Below are 22,411 nucleotides of genomic sequence, written 5' to 3'. Positions count from 1 at the left end.
GTATAGGGTGTTTTTAAAATTCTGTTGAAAGGATATTATACTCCATTATATTCTGTGGTTGCTTATCTTGATTTCTCTGGAACCCTTTACAAATTTAGAAAACCTTTTTGGTTTCATCCTTATTACATTTTATAGGACATTTCAATCAGGATATTTCAAATGGTGCTTAAGAGTGTTATGACCTTTCCTTTCTTTGAGTATCAACATTCCTGGTGACTTCTGCACAGCTTTGAGAGTGTAACCTGTTTGAAGAGTCTGCAGTGAGAGGATGCAACATATTTTGTATTTTTGTCTAGGTCCTACATAAAACAGACGATAGACTTTGTGTGTATGATTTTTAAATATTGATTGGTGACTTTTAAAAATAAAATCTGAATTTACTACCGCATTGGAACATTTTAAATTCGCTCTCAGTAGTAGCTGTTCTCCTTTGTGTGCACTGTCCACTTTACTAGTGGGTTACAGAACTACTTGCTAGACAGCAGTACAATATAAGAACTAGGTTGTGTTCCTGGCTCTTGAAGGGAACTGTAGCCCAGTGCTTAAAGCAGGAGACTGAAAGTTAGGACTCTTAGCTACTAATTATTTGATGATGATGCTTTGCATTTACATATAGGACTCATTCAATTGTGGATTTTAATGAGCTTTCTAAAGGTGAGCATGCAGGAGTAGATCTGTTTTGCAAACACAATAGCCAAGCACATAGATTTGGCATGTTCATTCTAGGAGGCAGCATGTTTAAGTAGACGAGATTTAGGTACACATGAAGTCTACTCCCAGTTCTGCCCAAAGTGATCATGTGAAACCTTTCAAAATCTTAGTTAACATTTTTTAAATGAGGGAGCATTTTATCTACTTGTTTATTAAGGTAGAAGTATGAGGCCTTGCTCAATAATAAGGGTTATAAGTGAGCAGAATATTGAAACTAGTCCATGGAAAAAGTGAGACAAGAATTCATTGTCTGGTTCCCACCCCAATGGATCTTCCAAACAGTATTTCAGTGGAGCAGTTGCTTCCTGTCTTTAACCCTTTGTAGTTTTTTGGTGACAATGAAAGAGTATCGCTGTGGGCTGGGAATGTGTCACGTGTAGCTTGGATATTCAGAAAACGAAAAAAATATCTGCTGAGCATGTGGAAGTGACTATTTTTTCCATTGCTTGTAACCTAGCCAAAACTGAACAGATTTTCCTGGGGTGAACAAAATGCAAAGGCCCCAGGACTAATCCCCCAGACAAATTAAAAGGAACTAAATTGTGTGGTTTTAGTAGTGGCAGAATTTCCCATTTTTCACTCGTCTCAGTCCATGTTGAGTTGTGTTTGCTCAGATTTTCAAAACAAAATTAATCCTAAGGCAGAGATCAAGCATGGAAAATTTCAGACCAAATGGTTAGTTTGTCACAGTAAAAGCAACTGAAACCGGGGATTAAAATGGAATGTGTTTATCAACTTTGACTATAAATGTTGCTATTGCTTTGCCCCTAATGAGTAAGGAATCACTCATCTCTTTAAATAAAATCAGAGGTATAAATTACTCTTACAACATTACTGTATCTTTTTGCAATACATTACTTTGAACTTTTTATAAGGATTTGGTCACTTATCCAGTTGTTCTATTCATCCCTAAAGCATTTGCTTTGCAAAATCATTTCAAAAGCCTCCAGCACACAAACGGCTTTGGTCAAGGCAATTTTCAATTTTATGATGCTCCCAGCTCCTAGACTCATCTTTTCAATCTCCCTCTTAAGCTAATATGGAAACAGATTTGAAGCAGCTATTTCGTAAAATGATTCTTTTGTCCCAATGGTCTTGAATTAAAATATGCAAATAAGAATAAACTGAGTTCGTTTGGGGGGGTCCTGAGCTTTAATTAGGAACCATTAATATAACAGTGAAAATAATGTGAATTACAATTTGTTGTGCAACGCAAGTTCTTTGAAAAATAAATGAACATACTGAGAATTAAATCAAGTCACTGGAGGTTTTAATATGCATGTTCATTGTGTGATAAATGCTGAATGAAAGGAGGATCAGATGGGACCCTCACAGGGCTTGCCACAGAAGTCAGTTTTTAACGTAACTGTATCTAGCACTTTGACAGACTGATTTTTGAAACCCCACTGTAGGAAATCACTTAAGCTGAAAGAGTGAGGAGAGTTGATTCCTTGCCCATAGCTGCTTTGTGCAGAGTTACACAGACATGGCAGTTTCACTGTAGGGTTTGTTCTTTGACACTGCATCTATTTCCAGAAATTAGGATCAAGCTGAATGTTTGTGTGTCATAAAACCCCAGATGGATTTTGCAGAAAAACAAATACTACAAATGAGTGTTTCTTTGCTTTGTTTCAAAATGGTTAGTATGAGGAGGTCAAAAAGGAATTGAATCTAATCTGTACATACCATTATAGACCAGTATGCTTGTAGGTGTTTACAGGCAAGCTGTCTTCCCATTAACAGTTTTAAATGGCAAAATTGCCTGTTTCAACTGCTTTCAGATAAATAATGAGTCTTCTCCTTCCATTTCATGACCCCATCCATTTGTCACTTCCAGATAGAATACTGTAACTCCCTGTACCTGGGGCTAAATGTGCAAGCAACACTGAGGCTCCAGCTTCTGCGGAATGCATTAGCCTATCCCCTCAGTGGCCTGGGCGACATCACCCCTGTCTGGTCTGATCTCTCCACTCGCTCTTGGACAATGCAGTTTATACAAGCCAGAATGAAGTGTAATGAGGTCCCAGAGATAAAATGTTCTCTCTCAAGGGCATACAGGGAGTTCCCAGAGGAAGTCAGACTAATCCAGAGTCTGACTGAACTGTTCGGCATGCCACAATAAACTCTTCTGTGCAAGATCTCTCTCTCCGTAATCAGAAAGAGAAAGGAACAAATAAATGGAAGATAAATAAACAAAATAAATACATACATAACCTAATAAACAATAACAAATCAAAATAGGGGGAAGAAAAATAAAGCCTTCCTTATCACCCAGGTTTATAAAAACCCAGGCAGTCTTTCTATAACTAGAGGCAGCAGAAGACTTGTTAGCATTCATTAGGGGGCTTACTATGTGCATCTAATTTATCTAGGAAGGACTTAGATGCTGTGATGATGGGGCTATAGAAAATCTCTGTCTCTGTTGATGGATAGACGGAATGGTAAATTCCATTTTCAAAATTAAAACTCTGTTACCAAGCATAGTGTTTTTTTTGCTGTTCCAAAGACAACATTGCACAAAGCAACTGCCAAACAGTGACTACTATCCAATTGTTAACTGTGATTGTCTACTGTAGTTCAATGACACGAGGGCAGAGTCTCTTCTCGCTCTTTGATGTCTACACTTATTTTCTATTAATGCTAGTAAGAACTGTGCCTATGCATGGAGTCAGATGGACTGGACATTTTAGTGAGTATCCACCAAAATACTCAGTGAAATCCCATCAGTTCTTTTTCATTTTGGAAAATGCAGTCCAAGCTTACTGCTTTATTGCTGTTTCAGACTCTGTCTCTGTTCACTTGAATCACCAGATTTGGTTTTAACTGCAGCTGCTCCAGCACGTGGCTGTCCAAGCCTCATGCAATAACTAGAAGAGACAAAACAGTCCAGTCATGTGTGAATAGCAATGTGTTTGTATGGTGCCTTCTGAAACCTCTGTTAGTGTGATTGCAGTAAATAATTCTCTTTCACTTCAAGCTTGTTGTTTGCTTTCTGATTGTGGCATTTTACATTGTGGTTAACCTAGACTTGTGGGATGACTGGGTACTCAACAGTCTTTAAGCTGATTGCATTATTAATTTTGCATTTTCTTGATGATGACAGCTGGAAACGATGAAAGTGAAGGCCAAGAAGCAGTGAGGAAAATAAAAGAAGAAACTGTGAATGAAAAAGGTATGATATTGTATGCATTTGTAAAACAGCTGCTGTTGATACCTCATGGCAATTTTCTTCCTGAGGTACAGAGTAATCCTTTTCCATGGTATTTATGTGCAAACAAATGAGTATGTGTGATCGTGTGCTCTTGAAGTGTTGCATTTTGGGAAATGAGTTCCTGAATCATCCCGTCTGATTTTATGTAAAGATACATTTGGAAAATTGCTTGACTATGTAATCCTTCGATGTTACAACAGAACTGGCTGTAGGTTCTGCAGGGCCCTGGGTGAACTGCAATAATTCACTGTGTGTGTGTGCATGTGTGTGTATGTGAGAGAGAGAGTTTGATGACTGGGCAGAAGATCATGACACTAGTAATTTTGGTTTAAAGAAAGGATGACAAGGAGTTTATAGTGAGTGTGCTCTTGTCTTTCTCACAGATGGGCTTTAAATCTCTTCTTTTGTGGTGTGGGAAATCCCAGCAAAATAGTCTTTTTGGGAAGAGAGTGCTAACAGTGCAGGGATATAAGATATGTGGGTTCCTATCCAGCCCTGCTCACTTGGCACATGACTAGAGTTTACAAACATTAGTAACAAAATTCTGTTTCAAAAACAAACTTTCAAGGTAAGCAAAAAAAAAAAAAAAACTGCCAGGAGATACAGTGAAAAGTAGCAGCTAGCACTTGAGGAGAATTTAAGCTTAGATTTCTAGCCTGAGAGAATGTTGATTCTCTGATCTCAACAACTGTGTGCCTTTAAAATGCCTAGATATGTCAAAGAAAAGAGAGTTTGTCAGTTTTGTCCTGGTTGCATTAATACTGCAGTTTGAACCATAAGAAATCCATTTTATGCAAAGTGTTTGATCTGTATGAGTCAGAATCCTTGAAACCTCATGAGTAGAAACAATTTTTCTACATTCCAACACACAATCTAATTGATTGGCTGGCAGAACTTGATAGTGTTGATTCATTATAATTTTTTTAACCTCTTAAAAAAGACCAGATAAACAGTTTCAAACCTTCATCAACTGGTTGAATTAAGCTCTACTGTACATAAAGGAGACCCTGATATAGTCTGAGGGCTAGTCTGTTTAAGAAAGAGAAGACTGGATTTGTGTGGACACAGCTTTATCACATCTGAAAGCAAAATCAAACTGCTTCACCATGGAGCTCTTAGGATTACTTTAGCCATGTGCTTTTGAATCTATTGAATGATCAAGTAGGGCCATAAGAAAAGGAAAGTGGCTTTATTTCCGAGAAAAGTCATATAGCAAACTCTGTTCCCTGGCAATTCTAATTTGCAATTTATTCTCTAGGCCGTTGCCTCTGTTAGTTTTATGTTCTGAAACCACTGTGTATAGTTCTTCCAAAGTAACTTGTGGTGACTCACTGTTACTACTTCGATGTATAATTTCTTGGCCAGAAATGCTGCACTGATACTGGAGTGCTGAACTCCACCCTATTGAGGACCTTCATGGCTTTTGCTAAAAGCTGATTCTGCCTTTGATGCCTTTTTAATATTCACTGTTGTGATAATTGAAAGAACCAAAAACTTTCATTAAGATTTATCTTTTGATTTAAAAAAAAGGGCACCCATCATAGCCTCAGGATGCACCATAAATTAACAGTCAGAACCATAAAAGGAATAGGGTAATTGCTATCTTTTCTAAACATTTTCCTGGAAGTTTCATTTCTGAGAAAGATCAAATCATTTTGACTAAGTTGTATTGGTAAATTTACACCCCATTTGAATAATCCAGATCTCTTCTAATCTTATCCCATTTATGTAACCATAGAAATTCCTAGGATCTTGGACTCATCTAATCTTCTGAACTAAGGAAGCTCTGATTTTGGGTGATAAACTGTTTCAATCTACAATTTATAGAATCAATAGTTTCAGTAAGCTGAGGCTGTACCTAAAGATGATATAGAGCTCTCTGGCCTACATTACAGTTCTAATGACTAAGAGGGATCAGTAAATTTAGATACTGATTGGTCAGTATCTGAAAAAACTATAGAAAATTATTAATTTAATTTTGAAAATACAACCTAGTTTGGAGAGGATTTTTATGTATATCTACTCTATGTTGTACAAGTAGAAGGAACAAAAGGTAGAACCCTGTTCCTGGTGAAGGGGGAGGGGAACACCATTAGGGTTGAAGATGAATGGAAAGAGAGAAATCCTGGCCGAACTGAAATCAGTGGTAAAACTCCTATCGACTTCAATTGAGTCAGGATTTCACTTGAAATATATATTGAAAATGTTTTCCTGGGCTTGTGCTTTCCCCCCCTTCTCTTCATGATGAAGGATGATATTTTTTAAAGTTAGAAATATCAAAAATGTCAAGTCCAATCTTTTTTGGTTTTGCTGGAGGACTTCTAGGAAGGCTCAAGGATGTTTATTGTAGAAGCCAGAATTATGTCAAAGTTGTAGTAGGGGGGAAGTATTATTATTATTTATTCTTTGTATTATCGTACAGCCTAGGAGCTCCTGTGATGGACCAGCTGCTGTGATGGACCATTGTGCTAGGCACTGTACAAACACAGCATAGCTGGTGATCTCTGCTCCAAAGCGCTTACAATCTAAATAGACAAGACAGATTCAGGGTAGGGGACCGTGTCTAATAAACAAGCAGAGTGAACAATGTGATGGCAGCAAACAGCATGTTATTCCATGTATTTTTTTTAACCTTTTTTTCCTCTTTAGGTGGGTATATATAGGAGGGGTAAGCTAACAGGAAAGAAAAGGGAAGGGATGGCAGACATTGATGGGAAGGGTGGGGAGACAGGGCAGGGGAGAAGAGGGTAAGAGGGGCAGCTGTGGAGTGACACTGAGGTGAAGAGATTTTAAGGTAGGGCCAAGGGTTGAAGCAAACTGCCAATCAACATAGGGCAGAGAAAGTCCAGTCTGAAGGGTAGAACATTCTCCCAAGGCCAAAGTCCCTGCTTTGGCTGTTCATGCCCCTACCAGCTGGAATCTCTGGTTGGCTCCTCATTGTGGCTTTTTCCTAACACCACACGTTGGCGGGGCGGGGCGGGGAGGGGAGGGGAGGGAAGGCAGCGTGTGGATCCTAGTGCTCCCAGAATGTGTGTGGGGGGGTGTCTCCCAGGCCCAGTTCTGGGCTGGATTTATCAATTTGCTCCACCTGGTTTGTACCACATCATCAGTATACTCAGCAACTGAGTCACTGGAGCGGCCTGCCTGCTGCCTCAGGAAGACCACGCTTTTTTGGTTTACGTTCAGTTCATAGTGGGAAGTTTATCTTACCAACCATAAGGCTGGAATTTTTTAAAAATTGATTTTGTATTATTATTTTAAAAAATATTTATATTGCAGTAGCATCCAGAGCTCACAACCAGTACTTGTGCTATAGAAACACGTACAAAGATATAGTCCTTGCTCCAACAAGCTAAGATCAGGAACTAAGGAAAGCTTACAGTCTTCAGACACTGATGTCTTAGGCCGCCCTATCAGGGAAAAGTTCCCATATGAGCTGATGTGATAGCATCATCTTGGCCAGCACACCAGAAACTGAGCTGGGGACCTCCAGAGCTAAAAACACAAGTCTCTACAGCTTGCGCTCACAAGCTAAGGCTCTCTAGATAGGACTGTAAAAGTACTATATTCTCTGCAGATTAGGCACAGAGGCATCTGTAACACAGAACACACACGCAAGAGTGGGTTACACGGAAATTAGATTTTAAAGATCTGGTGTAAATCCAGAGTAATTCACTTGATGTCAGTGAAGTTACCTCAGATTTACCTGAGTGCAAGTCAGAGCAGAATTTGATCCAATCACTTTGCTGTTTATGCCATCTGTGAATTTGGCCATTTGACTTCAACTGAAGTATTCTGTGAGTAGGATTCGATCCTATTAGTATGCCAGCTTTTCAAAAGATGAAATTGGAGACCTATTTATCCACTCCATAATGATAATTATTACTATCCTGATAATCTTCTGAATAATTAACCTTCAAGCACTTTTAGTGGCATATATGCACTGAGCAGATAAAGTCTAATGAATATATTGCTTAGAAAAAAAGTTTAGTTGAAAGGAAGCTGTTCCCATTTAGGATAATTTATAATGACTTTTAAAGAAGAACATTTCAAGATTTATTGCTAAACAGACAAAGAGGATGTTTGAATGAAAGCCACATTGTAGCGACATGACCGTGAATTAGGACTGGTAGGTTGGGAACATCTTAATTTCAGCCAATAAATGCATGAATGCCATCTATTTGCTTTCCTAGATATCTAATTCGAATTACTTGGAAATATTTCTCTCTCATTAGCAGGTGATCTTAAGGAATTTCTTTCTGAAATAGTGGAAGAGGTTGGGGTGGTAAGAGATGTGACTGGAATTTATCAAGAAATTCTCAGTTGTGGAAATTCCCTTCCTAAATAGAATTTTATCATGAGTCTCATCTGTTAATACAGGGAAAAATTTGCCTCTGGCAACTGCATGGTGTAAGGAGGGAGCCAGGAGCCTTCTCCTGTCCCTTCTACCCACTGTGTACAGCCACAGAGACTGCTTTCTCCTATCATTTTAGGAGTGCATGTCATACCAAAGAGGAGGAGAGGCTGGTCAGATGCATGGAGACCACAACATCTTAAGGAGAGATGGAGAAAGGATCGTGCCTCTGAAGATACAGAGCTCCCCCTGGTGTAGTGCATGTTCACCCAGCCCCAATTCTGGCTCGGATTGTGAATGATGCAATCTGGTGCATGGCTATTACTTAGCAGTCTACTGCATCTTTTGACAGTGATAGAGAGCACCTCTTCTCCCTCTCTGCTACGGTTTTCTTGCTACTCATCAATTCTGTTTATAATCTGTGTTTCAAATAGAAGTCCACTTAATTCTGTGGATTTAGAGTGCCATGTGTAATGATCATGTTTTAATTTGAATTAGTTGTCACAGTAAATGTTGGGAAAGATTAATCACAAACCTCTCCTTTTCAAGCTGTTTGTGATTAATGTGGTTTTACACCTAATTTCCCCCCTAACTTTTACATTTTTCCCCTTGAGCTCAGTTGTTGTAACTCCAGGTTCCACAGGGTGTTTGTGAAGGCCTTCCCTTGGTACTATGCTAAGTAAAAGAATTCATGTTTATGCATAAGCGTTTGATAATTTTCAATTCCATCTCCATTCATGAATACAAATGGAGCATGAAAAGAGCTTTTGTTTATAGTTATATGTTAGTTTAATTCTTATGTATCTTTATACTCAACAGGTCAAAGTCCATTTCATTTACACAGATATAAACCCAGAGTGACTGGGTTAGTAGAGTTGCTCTATATTTTTGCTGGCATCACCAAGGCCAGAATTTGTGCCAAAGACTTCTAAATTCCCACAGATCACTAGAGTATGTGCATTTAGGCTATGTCTACACTAGGAGCGATTCCCTCGTGCTAGATCTCATTGAGCTACTGCACTCTTGTAGCACGGGCAATGGCACAGGCTAGCCGTGCCGAGTACACACACCCTTGAACCCCATGGGCATGTAGTTGGGGTGGATAGCCTGTGCCACCACTCTCTCCTGCCATGCTACACAACTATTTTTAGCATGCTACCTCAATGAGAGCTAGTGAGAGAATGTCTGTGCAAACCGGGGAATCCAATCCCTAGCTCCAAGTGTAGACATAGATTTATATATCATTCAGTGCTAGTAATTGCATGTAAATATGAAAAAATATATTTGCATTCTCACACAATTAGAACATCAGTGTGGTGATTTCTAGCCAATGTTGGATTTTTTTCAACCATATAACTACTAATATTAACAATACAAGTAAACATTTTAGTAAACATGTCCAGTTAGCTACCATGAAATATTCTGATCCAGCAAAACCTCTAACAGGTTAAGCTTATATGTAGGTCTTTGTAGAATCTGGGTCGAAAAGTGTATGATGGTTAGGATCCCTGTAAAGTTGAAAGAACCATGGATGGGGCTCTGTACTTGATCCCTGGTGCCATTGACCCTACAGTTGAAGACCCCCTGATCTGTCAGGAAGGGAATATTTTAAGCAAATAAAAATAACTCCTGATAATAGCATCATTGGATGGGCTGAATGACAAACAAATACATTTTTCCTGCCTTTCTTCCATTTTACATAATACTGTAACATGAAAATGTGTTCACAGTCAACAAGTATGTCTGTTTGTATGCGTTTGTTGATTGCCTTTTAATTTTAAACACATCAATTTTTAGGGCGTGTTTGAAGCCATTTAAAATAACTGAGAATTTTCTGTTTTTTCCACAAGCCTTTTAACTTCTTCGAAATTAAGATGTGATGTTAATAGGATGGCAGTTCAAACACTAATAGAATTACATATATGGTTCACAGAGAGAAACATGAGCTATAGATCTGGAGAAAGAGATAAAGGCAACATCTTTCAAATATAAAATGTATTCATAATGTAGACACCAGCTATAGCCATCAATTTATATAATTCCCATTTCCATTGGAAATGTGAAATGGAATTCATTAGCAAGCTATGCTGTAAAGAAACCTGATTTTCTTTTATGTATTTTTTACTAACTGATACATGAAAACAATAAAACAAACCCAGATAAATAAACACAGTTATAGCTTTAGGCAGAGAAACAAAGTCCTTTCAGATATTTAGAAATGATTTTTTTATCCTAAATCATTGTGATGGGGTGGAGTAGGTCCGGATGCCCCCTGCTGGAGGCCTAATGGCCCTGCCTCACCCTGCCCCAGAAAAGAGCAGAGGAGAAGTCCTCCAGATGGCCTAGAGTGGCTGCAGAGAAGCAACCAATCAGAGGGGCTGCTGGAGTGACCAATCAAGGGCCAGAAGGGCCATATAAAAAGAAGCAGCAGAGGCAGAGCAATCAGTTGCTGCCTGGAGCTTACAGAGGGAGAATGGGGTGCCTGGCTTGCTGGAAGAGCAGCAGAACTATGGACAGCTCACTGCAGGCTGTACTGAGCCCAGGAAAGGCTGCTGAAGATTGGGTGCCTGGCTGGCTGGAAGAGCAGCAGGACCATGGACAGGTCAGTGCAGGCAGACTAAACCCAGAACCTTGCCTGACCAGACTGATGGGACCTGCTGGTCTGGTTGAAGACTGAGCCCAGGAAAGGCTGCCGAAAGGACACCAACTGAGGGTACCAAGATGGGCCCCTGTTGCACTGTTAAAGAAGGCAGTGCCTCCAGGGGGAAGCCTTGGTGCTATGACCCCATAGCAGGGCTGTGAGCAAGAACTAGAGACTGTATACCCCGGAATGGGGGACAGTGTTTGTGACTCAGCCAGAGGACTGAGTTACTGAAGACCTGCCAAAAGAATCATTGGCCGGGGTGTGGGTGGAGGGGCACTCGCAGGAGGTGGGTGCCAATGCTGTTACAATCACATAAAGCTTTGTGTGGATATTGGAGGCGGCTAATGTCCTAATGGAACCAGATCTTGGTGTTTAGAATTTCATTGATCACACTGTTCTATTAGAGATGGATCTGGGGGGGAAAGGAATTTAAAAATGAAATCACCTCTGCAAAACTTGAGAATTCTTCTGTTTCACTCTTCACACATTTTGGTCCTCTTTTCCATCTCCAGAGGCCTGGTGTCATGCAGGTGACCTTCCCACTGATGGAAATGGGGCTGGATTTCACACCCTCCAAAGTTTGTCACTCTTTTTGGAGGCACTGGAAGCTCTCACAAGAGAACAGTGTGAGATACTCCAGACCCTCCCAGTTCAGAAGGAGATCTTCGCAGGGTCCTGAAAGACAGAGAAATTAAAAAGGCAATTTTGTTTTCCTTCTGGGATCCATCCAGCTCTCTTTCTAGGGCTGTTTTATTTAGTCTTGTCTTCCATGGGTTATACACAGAGCTTGAAAAGTTCACTTGTCCATAGCAAGTAGGAAGGTTTCCTGAGCAAATACCTTCAACTTCTGGAGGATCCAAGCTTTCATATTTTTTAAACACTAGGAACCTGAATTTCAGAAGTGCTGAGCATTCACAACTCTAAGTGAAGTCAGTGGAAGCCACTGGTACTCAGACCTCTGAAAATCAGATCCTTTTACACTAGCACTAGTGGCTGTGAAGATAATCCTCCAAATGTGAGCTAAGGGTTAGGTTTGCATAGAGATTTAGGTGTCTGCCTCTTTAGGCACTTAATTTCCACTGGTGAGCATGTGCCAAGGCACCTAAGTCCTGATGCCATGCCACAGCTAATGAGCTGCTTGCTCACACCTAAACCACAGCAGGTTTTTCAAATTAAGCTTTCTCCCGCTTATCTTGCTTGCGGGGACTGATCTGGTAGGTGTGATCAGAGCATATCTAACCCACACAGAATATAGATGTAGGGGTAAGCAGGCTGGGGATTTTTGGGGTGAGCTACCTGGCTGCTATGTGTATATTCCAGAACACAATAGCACAGTGATTAGGGTACTCCCCTGGGATATGGGAAACCCAGGCTTGAATCACCAGTCTGCCTGATTTGGAGCAGGGAGTTGAACCTAGGCCTCCCCAGGAGAATGCCCTAACCACAAGGCTATTGGTATTTTGTGGGCTTGCTCTCAATTTCTCTTGTTGAAAGTGTTCCACACTGGATAAATAATTAGTCATTGGAGCAGGGACTTGAACCTGACTCTCCCACATACCATATGAGTGCCCTAACTATTGGGCTATAGCATCTTTCTCTCTCAATCTCAATGAATATTGAGTTTTTGAAGCCCTGGCCATATATACAAGTTCTTAGATTTGAAGGTGGTTGGGGCAGGGACCCTCTTTTAGTCCTGTGTTTGTACAGTACTTAGCACAATGGGGTCTGGTCCGTGACTGGGGCTCTTAGGCACCACCATAATACAAATAGTACATTATGACTATAATACAGCCCTTGAAAGCAGACTTTGGAGAAGATGAAAGGACTTTGGAGAAGAAGATTAGGGTTACATGAAGCATAGAACCTTCGCTGTAGTTCTACATTGCTAATGGCAACTGGGGTATTTATTTGCACTTCTAAATCCCTCTCAGACTATCTAGAGAGTTTCAGGAAATCCATAATAACTAAGCCTCCATTTTTGCAGTGTTTTGTGAGCCCCTTGACTATAAAACTGAGTTGGAAGAGAAAATCCTGCTAATGAGATTTCCTTAATGAAACAGAAGAAATCTTGAGAGGTAACATGAATTGCATTGGATTCCTAATTCTAATGTCTGGATTTGCATTCTTGCTGTTTCATTGTGTGACGTTTCTGGTGGTCCGGGGTTGATGTCAATAGTCACCAGTGCCTGATTTATTTTGATAGCCTTCATCCATATCTTAGTGGCAGACAGAATGTTAAATAAAGGACTATGTACTCTAACCAAGATTACTATTGATGTCATGCTGCTTGACAAGAGTAGCTCTTCAGAACTGATCTGACTCAAGGTGACAAAATGAATCAAATCATTTTTCAAACATTTAGTTTGACCAAGTTGAAAAATAATTCTTGTCAGTGTTTTATCTCCCCAGTACAAAAATCTACAGGCTTGGTATTCAGATACAGTGCAAATCTCATGTATACAGGGGACTGTTTGTCTACACCCCGAGAGGAGGATATAAAAATAAAGGACAGTGACCTCCATAGGACCCCTGTCTCCTGCTTCCATCTCTCCGCTTATATGAGCGACTCCCAAAGAACTGAACAAAGGAAAAGGACCCAGCCTGTGAAATGTATTGCAGCTCTTGCTGAGACAAACCTTTTGCTTTTAAGCCTATTTAGCCAGATGAAGTTTAGCTTGCATGTGTTTTATTTCTTTTGTAACCAATTCTGACTTTTATGCCTGAGCACTTTTAATCACTTAAAATCTATCTTTCTCTAGTTAACTTGTTTTATTATTTTATTGTTTTATTTAAACCAGTGTGTTTGGGAAATTTCTACTCGGGTCAACAGGGCTGGTGCATATTTATTACCTATTGTTGGAATGATGGACTATTTATGAGCTTGGACAGTTCAGTGGGCTACTGAATGATACAAGACGCACATTTTCTGGGGGAGAAGGCTGGGACTGAGAGATATATGGGTGTTGCCCTATATGTAATTCATGGATGGCTGGGCATAGCATTCATACTGTCAGCTGGGAGTGACTTCGCATGCTGCTGACTGAGAGTGAGCAGAGCCTGGAGGGGTTTGCTGTTCACTAGCAAAGCAGTGTAAAAAGCATCCCAGGTTGGAGAGCTAAGGGGACACAGCAGTTCGGGTTGCACCCTGGGGAATGTCACAGTAGCTATAGAGTGTGTCGTGTCTGTGTGTGTGTCTCTCTCTCTCCTGCACCAGAGAGGCCTGGACCCCTCAAAAACTCCCCAAATTGAAACGCTCATGTTTAGATCCAGAAATAGGCATATCAATACACTTCCATTTTTCCAAACATGTTTGAAAGCTTTTTTTCAAAAGTTATTGAGAAATGGAAGTGTTATCCTCTGGCCAGGTCTACTTTCAAGTGAGTCTGAGCCCAGCTTCAGTCAAATCTGGCCATATTTTATGGCTCTTACATTGAAATAATGGAAAATTCATGGTTTTGCATAGTTTCAAAGGAAAACTAGGTAAAACCCTGTGCTTTCACAGAGTTTCCCTTTGAGATTTTGTCTGAACCCAAAGTTCAAAGCAATTCTCGGGTGCTGTGAACTCATGTATATTGAAACCAAAGAAAATGGGCAGATGGAAGGTGAGAGATGGCAGACATCCTCTTGTACCGTTAATGTTGAGCATCTTTTCCTCTGTGTACCCTATCTGTTGGCTGTAATGCCCCCATCAGACTTTCTTTATCAAAGAGAACAATTTAAGCGACAGCCAGAGACCTACACTAGCTAATTCTCACAGGCAGTGCTGTTATATAAAATGATGAAAGCTCGGTTTCAAATGGGATGCTTTCATACTACCAAGTTTGAGAATGTGAATGTTTTGATTAAATCTGTAGGCCTCATGTTTTGGAGTGTTGAAAATGTCATTTACTCACTTAAAGGTAAATCCCTTTCTGCTCCTTAGGTGTCTGATAGCCCACATTGGAGAGGAACAGGTATGGGATTTAGGACATCTATTCATGGCAGGCTGCATCTTCTGTGTGTTGCACAACTGTACAGGGGGTTTTCTTTTCCCCCCCACCCTAGAATTCCCCACTGCCTTGGGGAACATGATTTTCTAGCCATTCTCCCTGCACAAGTGTATTGGGGATTTGATGTAAGTGGGTTGGAGATCGTTGTAGCCTGGAGAAGAGAACTGGATCAGTGGTCTGTGTAAGGGAGTTTCCTCTCCCCAAACCCAGCTCTGCAGTGGGATGAATCCATTGGGAGAGCCAATGCTCTTAATCATCTTATCTGTTTGTATTCCCAACTGAATGCCAAAGAGCCACATCCTTCACAGCTCCATTGAATTTGAGGATCTGGTCCATTTTTGTGAATTCTGCATGAATACAGTTGTGTGACAATCTAGCCTGTAAAGCCTACATTCAAAGTATAATCTCTTCAATTTTATTTCCCCCCATTTATGGGGATAATATTTTGAAACAAAACACCACTTTTGAATTTCCCACCTTCAAATTATAATGTTATGTATAGACCATGTCCTGAAGCTGGCAGGGAATGAGTTAACCCCTTTCCTTCAGCTAGAACTGCTGCCTGTCCTGAGCCCAGTGATTTGCAAGGCAGTAGGACTGGGCCAGCTATGGGGAGTTAATTTCCTTCGGCACTCAATAAAAGGCACATGCTGTGGAGAGGTCGGGCTCAGTCTGGTGTGATGAGTCTGAGAGGAAGATAGCGTAGGAAGTGGCCAGGAACCTGAACCAGAATTTGTGCATTTAGCTTTATTTATAGCCAGCTTCACCATATCCCCATCTAGCTAGTCAGTGAAGATGCAGGTGGTTTTGATTCTGTAGATTAACTTCACTGTTTTAGTGCCTCTCCATGCAACTTCAGAAGCTCTTTCGGCATTATTGGCACAGCAGTCCAGCACACAGCCAGTGAAAACCTATACATTGGCTTATTTGAACACTTTATGGGGAGGAACTCAAATGTAGGGGACAGTTGTTCTCTGAAAATGTTGACGTTGCTGGGTTATAGACAAATGACCACCCTTTCCATAGCTCCAAATTGATCTAAACATTCTTGGCCAGATTCTCTCCTGGTGTAACTCAATTGACTTCACTGGGTCCAAGCAGGGGCTGGCATCCAGCCACACTGAACGACTTGTAGAATTATATCAATTCTACTTCTGTTTATGTCAGTCTTTCACAAAGGAGCAACAGAGGGGGTAAAAACATGTTTAAAATATGGAAAAGCTATAAAAACTGGCAGGGGGGATCAGAGGCAGGTGTAGTGCCTGAAAGATCTTCTAACTCATTTTTTTAAGTTTCAGAGTAACAGCCATGTTAGTCTGTATTCGCAAAATGAAAAGGAGTACTTGGGGCACCTTAGAGACTAACCAATTTATTTGAGCATAAGCTTTCGTGAGCAACAGCTCACTTCATCGGATGCATACTGTGGAAAGTGTAGAAGTGAGCTGTTGCTCACGAAAGCTTATGCTCAAATAAATTGGTTAGTCTCTAAGGTGCCCCAAGTACTCCTTTTCATTTTTTTTAGATCAGCTTGATTTCAGGTTGACCACGTTCCTTGTCATTACCTAAAGAAATTAGGCCTTTTAATAGTTAACTACAGTGATCATTGCCGAGCACACCGAGAAAAGGCAGCTTCTAACTGTTAATGTTATTTCTTTCTGTTTGACCACATGTAACCACCAGATAGGATGATGAGTGATTGATGTCAAAAGTATCCTGTATCACTGAGGTGATGTAAACTTATGCTTCCAGAGATAATATATTTCCTCTATTTAAAAAGTGACAGTTTTACTAGGTTTATTATTGTAATACTATAAATCTATTTCCTTGATCAGGAGATGAATTTTAGATTATTTATGTATTTTATTTGTATTATGGTAGTGCACAAAGTCAGGATTGGGGGGCCCACTGCACTCATCTCTAAAAAGAAGGCAAGGGGCCAGATTTCAAAGGGAGTTGCCTTTATAAATCTCTGGTCCATGGTCCTTGCCCCAAAGAGCTCACAATGTAAAGAGACAAAATTGGCTGAAGATGGGAGGAAAGGAGCACAGCATGCAAACAGAGTACTCAGAATGAGGGGTGAAAACGCCATGTTAATCCTATGTTCTTTCATTGGTCATTTTTTAGATTGTATTTTTAAATTCAGGCAGGATGAGGGAATGTGGGGGTGGGGCTGAACTGGTAGGAGAAAAGGATTAAAGAAGAGACAGGGAAGAGAGTACAAGGTGAGAAGGGGAAAGAGCGTGGGAGTTTAGGGAGGGAACTTGTGGCAAGACCGTGAGGGAGAGACACGGGAGCAGGCTGGAGCAAATAGCTACTTAACAGAGACAAAAGAATATGTGTTGGTAATTTAACATGCACAATTTCTGAAATTTGAGGAGGCCCATTGGGTTTGTTCCAGGAGTGGATGGAGCAGCAGACAGCAAGGAGTATGTGGGTGGGTGGGGCAGGGGCAGGAGGGATGGCAGACCAATTTGAACTAGCAAGTATTGGACACATTTTTAAAATTGTACTTTTATGTGCTAGGTGAAAATCACTCAATGTGGAGAACTAGCACAAAGCTGATGCCCTGTATAAATCCCACGTAAGCCCTCAGGGGAACATTTAAGACTTTGTTCTCGCTCTCTTCTTAAATATTATACACAATTTAAATAAGGCAACATTTTACTTTCCACTCTCTGCCTCCTGTTTCACACACTGTAATATTTCTGTATTCTAAATTGTTTTGCATCCCTTGCATCATCATAATGTGCCCATTCCTCTTTTATTATTTGTGAATAAGCAATCTGTTCTTTCTAATACACATCTTACTGCAATTTTTTTAAAATGAGGGTACGTTATCCATGAATACACTTATAAGAAAGAGACTTGTACATACTCTGCTTTTATTTAGTGCCAACATACAGCGAATATCGCTGGGAACAGCCTGTACTTTATTTCACTCATTCATTTCCAATACAAAATTGATCACAATTTCATGGTCAGAAAATTATACATTCTTTTGATATGAGAACCGTGTGGTTTGCCATTCTGCATGTCGCTTTCAATTCCTTAGTTTTTATTTATCTGTTGTTCAGCTGGATTCTCAAATGGAGGCATAAATATGTAAGCCAGCCAGTAGAAAGAGACTGCTTGATCATTTACACAGGATTTTTATGGTTACACACTGAAGAGCCAGGCCCCATGATAGTCTTTGCTTTGGCATCTATTCTATCAGTTAATTTTATAGCTGTCACATTTCAAAAAAGAAAATAAGGGAGACACATCATGTCCAAAGGATATGTTTGTCCTGGCAGGGAGTGTCATGCCTTTGTTGGCTAAGAGGCAGAAATAACTTCAATTAGGTTTTAATTGGAAACCACCAACCCCCAATTAAATCTCTGCTTCAAAATGCTGAAAGAAATAAACTTTCCCTGAAATAGAAGGAAATAATTTACTATGTTGCTGTGTGGGGGTTTTTTGTTTTTCCTTCCCCTTTCCTATCCTCCACTCTTTTTTTCTTTTCCTTTCCTGTTTGTAACTTCCGTCATCTTAGGTCTCTGCATATTCATGGATTTTCCTCAGCCTCACTTCATATACAACACCCTTTAAAGTGTATTGGAATTCATCCTCTGAAATTCTTTCTGGCATGTTTTCCTTTCTTATTTGGCCTGTCTTTTTGCCTCCTTCGGTTCTGATCTCATGCCCGTTGAAGTGAACGGAAACTTCAATGGGCTTAGGATCATTTCCATTGTTCAGATCCCATTCCCACCTAACATCTTCTCCATTATCTCTACTTTCCATTCCACAGTCCCTACTTGTCTTCTCATGCCAGTCATCTGCTGCTGCTCCTTCCTAGTGCTCACCTCTCCCCTTCCTCTTATCCCTATTTACGTTTCTAGATTGTTCCAGATGATGCCATCTTCTTATTTACAGCTCAAAATACTGAGTGACAATGCCAAAAATAAGGTAGAAATGGATCAAGAGAGAATCTCATTCATTACAAAAGGTTTTTAAAATGGTGTATACTAGAGGCAACCTCTAAAGTGGAGAGTGCACCATGAGGCCAATATCAGGCAGAAATAATAAGCCAGCACTTGAACTCAGAAACCTGTCCTTCCAGATACAGTTACTCATCCTTATCTTTTCAGCACTGCCCTTCACCAGTTCCCTGCAAATCAGGATCCTCCCATCTTTTGTCCTCAGAGCTCTTGTACTCGTTTACTGCTGCAGTGGCACTGATACACACCAGAAAGTTTTGAGTGCTGCTCTTACTGTAGCTTATTGCCGCCTCCTCAGGTGATTTCAGACGCTCTGGAGGTATTATTGGTGCTGCAGATCAGCATGCAGCAAGTGAAAAAGCTTAATGGTATGAAAAAGCATATGTACACTTGCTTATTTAAGCACTGTATGGGGACCCCCAATGTGGGGGGGACAGTTCTCCGCTGAAAATAGTGACCTTGTTAGCTTATAGACAGATAACCATCCTTTCCAAAGCTTCAACCTGACCTCTTCACCATGGGGCAATTTTTCGGTTGGTGTAATTCAATTGATTTAATTGAACTTATACCAGCAGGGAATATGGCCTGCTGAGTTTCTGCAGTAGCCAGCAAACTGCAGGCATGTAGTTGAGACTGGCAAATTCCTCTTCTGGCTCCATCGGTGAACTCATCATATTGTATTTTATTCATTTTTATTTTCTTGTAGTGTGGCCACCTTTACAAATCATTAGGATGGTGCAGGGAGGAACACATTAGTGAAAGGGCAAATACAGACAGGTAAGGGTCCAAGCCACCTGGTCTGAGCATGTGGTGTGGACCTACAGGGTGTCCATAGAAATTCAAAACACAGAGGATATGGGCTGGTTGCAGGGAGTGTGGGTTCGAGTGATTAAGCCAGGAGAAGCAGTTGTGTGACCCTGAAAGGAAGAAAAGTCAGAGAGGCAACCTTTCCTTGTGCACAGTAGAAGCTGGAAGGACTCGCTTGGAGTTTCTGAGAAAAGAAGCTGTCTGTACATTGCTATTGTTGCTTGGGAAAACAGGACTTTGCGTCTGTACCTGTAAAGAATCAGATTAGTGTCACCAATCTCTCATCCAGCCAGAACCACCTCACAATGCCTTGAATTTCAGCTTTGCATTCAGCCTAAAGAGGCAACAATATTAAAACTACAATTCCTAACAATAACATAAGCTGTAACAAAGACCTCAGAAAACCAGCAGCTGAGCTTACAAAACCCAAGCCTTACTCAGAAAACATAACTTAATATCTCCATCCGTCAGTCTCCTCAAGAATCCCCTGTGCCCTAAACACTTTAGCCCTCCCCAGATACTCATCAACAGAGCTCTGTGGAGTCTCATCAGCATACTGAAAACACTTCAATCTGTGTCTCCTTACGACCCCTTGTAATTACCTCATTTCCACATTGAACAGGAATGGTGACGGAGTGGAAACCTGTGAAGCCATCTTGGAACTTCTGGAAGGCAGAGGTTGTCCAGAAGTACCTTCCAGTTTCTTTCTTGCGAGAAAATAGAGTGTAGCTCTATTCCTCCCTGGCAGGGCTCAGGCAAGTCAAAAGCACCTCCTTCATAATCAGTGGCCTCAGGCAGCTGATAGATTGAATAACGTGACCAGGGCACCTGATCTTCATCCGTTGCCAGGAGGAAATCTTTTTATGGATTCTGCATCCAGAAAACTATATGATTACAGTTGATGATTAAAAAACTATTAGATTATTACATCTAAATAGTTACTAACCTTTTGGAAGAGGAGTGTCTGCATTTTACTTTCTTAAATTACAGCTTTCCAGGTGCAATCCCAGCTTCACTCAAGCCCATGGCAAAACTCCCATTGACTTCAATGGAGCCAGGATTTCACTGCCATAATTCAGAAAGGTACAGTGCATCTCCATGTCATCCAGGATTCTGTCATTATCAGGCAGTTATGCCAGGTTTATTAGAGAAAAATTAAACTTTAATAATTTACCTGGACAATTTATTAAATCCTATACCAGAAATGATAGAATTTCTGATTCCAGCTGGCTATCCATTTATGCTGTGAAGCATGAAATCTGATGGCCTTTATAGTTTGAATCATAGTATGAGTACATGCAGATGTTATGCTTATTAATTTACATGCTTATCACTTAGACATTTAGGGTTTGTAATTTTTTTTATTTCCTGGGACAGTGAGATTTCCATTTCAACTGTACATTATATAACATTATATGTCCTTTTTTTGTTTTCAATTTAAAAACAATTTACAGTTAATTTGGCAAGATTTTCAAAAATAGAAACTAGGGCTGTCAATTAATTGCAGTTAACTCATCCAGTTAACTCAAAAAATTAATTGTGATTTTTAAAAAAACCACAGTTTTAATCACACCATTAAATAGAATACCAATTGAAATTAAATATTTTGGATGTTTTTCTACATTTTCATAGAAATCAAAGTGTATATTTTTATTACAAATATTTGCACTGTAAAAATAAGAGTATTTTTCAATTCACCTTATACAAGTACTGTAGTGCAATCTTTGTCATGAAAGTGCAACTTACAAATTTAGATTTTTTTGTTACATAACTGCACTTCAAAACAAAACAATGTAAAACTTCAGAGCCTACAAGTCCACTCAGTCCTACTACTTGTTCAGCTAATCGCTAAGACAAACAAGTTTGTTTACATATAAAGGAGGTACTGCTGCCCTCTTCTTATTTACAGTGTGACCAGAAAGTGAGAACAGGCATTTGTGTGGCACTTTTGTAACTGGCACTGCAAGGTATTTACATGCCAGATATGCTAAACATTCATGTGCCCCTTCATGCTTCGGCCACCATTCCAGAGGACATGCTGATGATGCTCTATTTTAAAAAAAAAAAAAAAAGCATTAATTAAATTTGACTGAACTCCTTGGGGGAGAATTGTATGTCCCCTGCTCTGTTTTACCTGCATTCTGCAGTATATTTCATGTTATAGCAGTCTCGGTTGATGACCCAGCACATGTTTATTTTAAGAACACTTTCACTGCAGAGTTTACAAAACATAAAGAATGTGAAATTTCTAAAGAGAGCTGCAGCACTCAATCCGAGGTTTAAGAATCTGAAGTGCCTTCCTAAATCTGAGAGGGACGAGATGTGGAGCATGCTTTCAGAAGACTTAAAAGAGCAACACTCTGATGTGAAAATGACAGAACCCGAACCACCAAAAAAAAAGAAAATCAACCTTCTGCTGGTGGCATCTGACTCAGATAATGAAAATGAACATGCGTTGGTCCACGCTGCTTTGGATTGTTATCGAGCAGAACCTGTTATCAGCATGAACGCATGCCCTCTGGAATGGTGATTGAAGCATGAAGGGACATATGAATCTTTAGCGCATCTGGCATGTAAATATCTTGTGATGCCAGCTACAACAGTGCATTGTGAATGCCTGTACTCACTTTCAGGAGACATTGTGAACAAAAAGCAGGCAGCATTATCTCCTTCAAATGTAAACAAACTTGTTTGAGCGATTGGCTGAACAAGAAGTAG

General features: G+C 40.2%; 2 protein-coding genes across 7 annotated transcripts in view; both read left to right on the top strand.

Annotated features, from left to right (window-relative positions):
- The window catches only part of ZBED1 (zinc finger BED-type containing 1), a 60,691-nt gene extending 50,774 nt beyond the window's left edge, over window positions 1–9,917 (top strand). The window contains exons 3-4 of the transcript XR_006287832.1: window positions 3,815–3,883; window positions 8,416–9,917. The gene's annotated coding sequence lies outside the window, so the exon portion shown is untranslated. The remainder of the gene's footprint in view (window positions 1–3,814; window positions 3,884–8,415) is intronic.
- The window catches only part of DHRSX (dehydrogenase/reductase X-linked), a 226,647-nt gene that overhangs the window by 50,764 nt on the left and 153,472 nt on the right, over window positions 1–22,411 (top strand). For 5 of the 6 annotated variants that reach the window (XM_037899658.2, XM_037899650.2, XM_043537757.1 and 2 more), the window contains one exon: window positions 3,815–3,883. The exons of the other annotated variant lie outside the window; for it this stretch is intronic. In XM_037899658.2, coding sequence (XP_037755586.1) covers window positions 3,815–3,883 — 69 coding nt within the window. The remainder of the gene's footprint in view (window positions 1–3,814; window positions 3,884–22,411) is intronic. 6 annotated transcript variants of the gene reach the window in all.

This window comes from Chelonia mydas, chromosome 1 (assembly GCF_015237465.2).
Source record: "Chelonia mydas isolate rCheMyd1 chromosome 1, rCheMyd1.pri.v2, whole genome shotgun sequence".
NCBI lineage: Eukaryota > Metazoa > Chordata > Testudines > Cheloniidae > Chelonia > Chelonia mydas.
The sequence above is the reverse complement of the archived record's forward strand: the minus strand, read 5'-3'. Positions and strand labels throughout refer to the sequence as shown.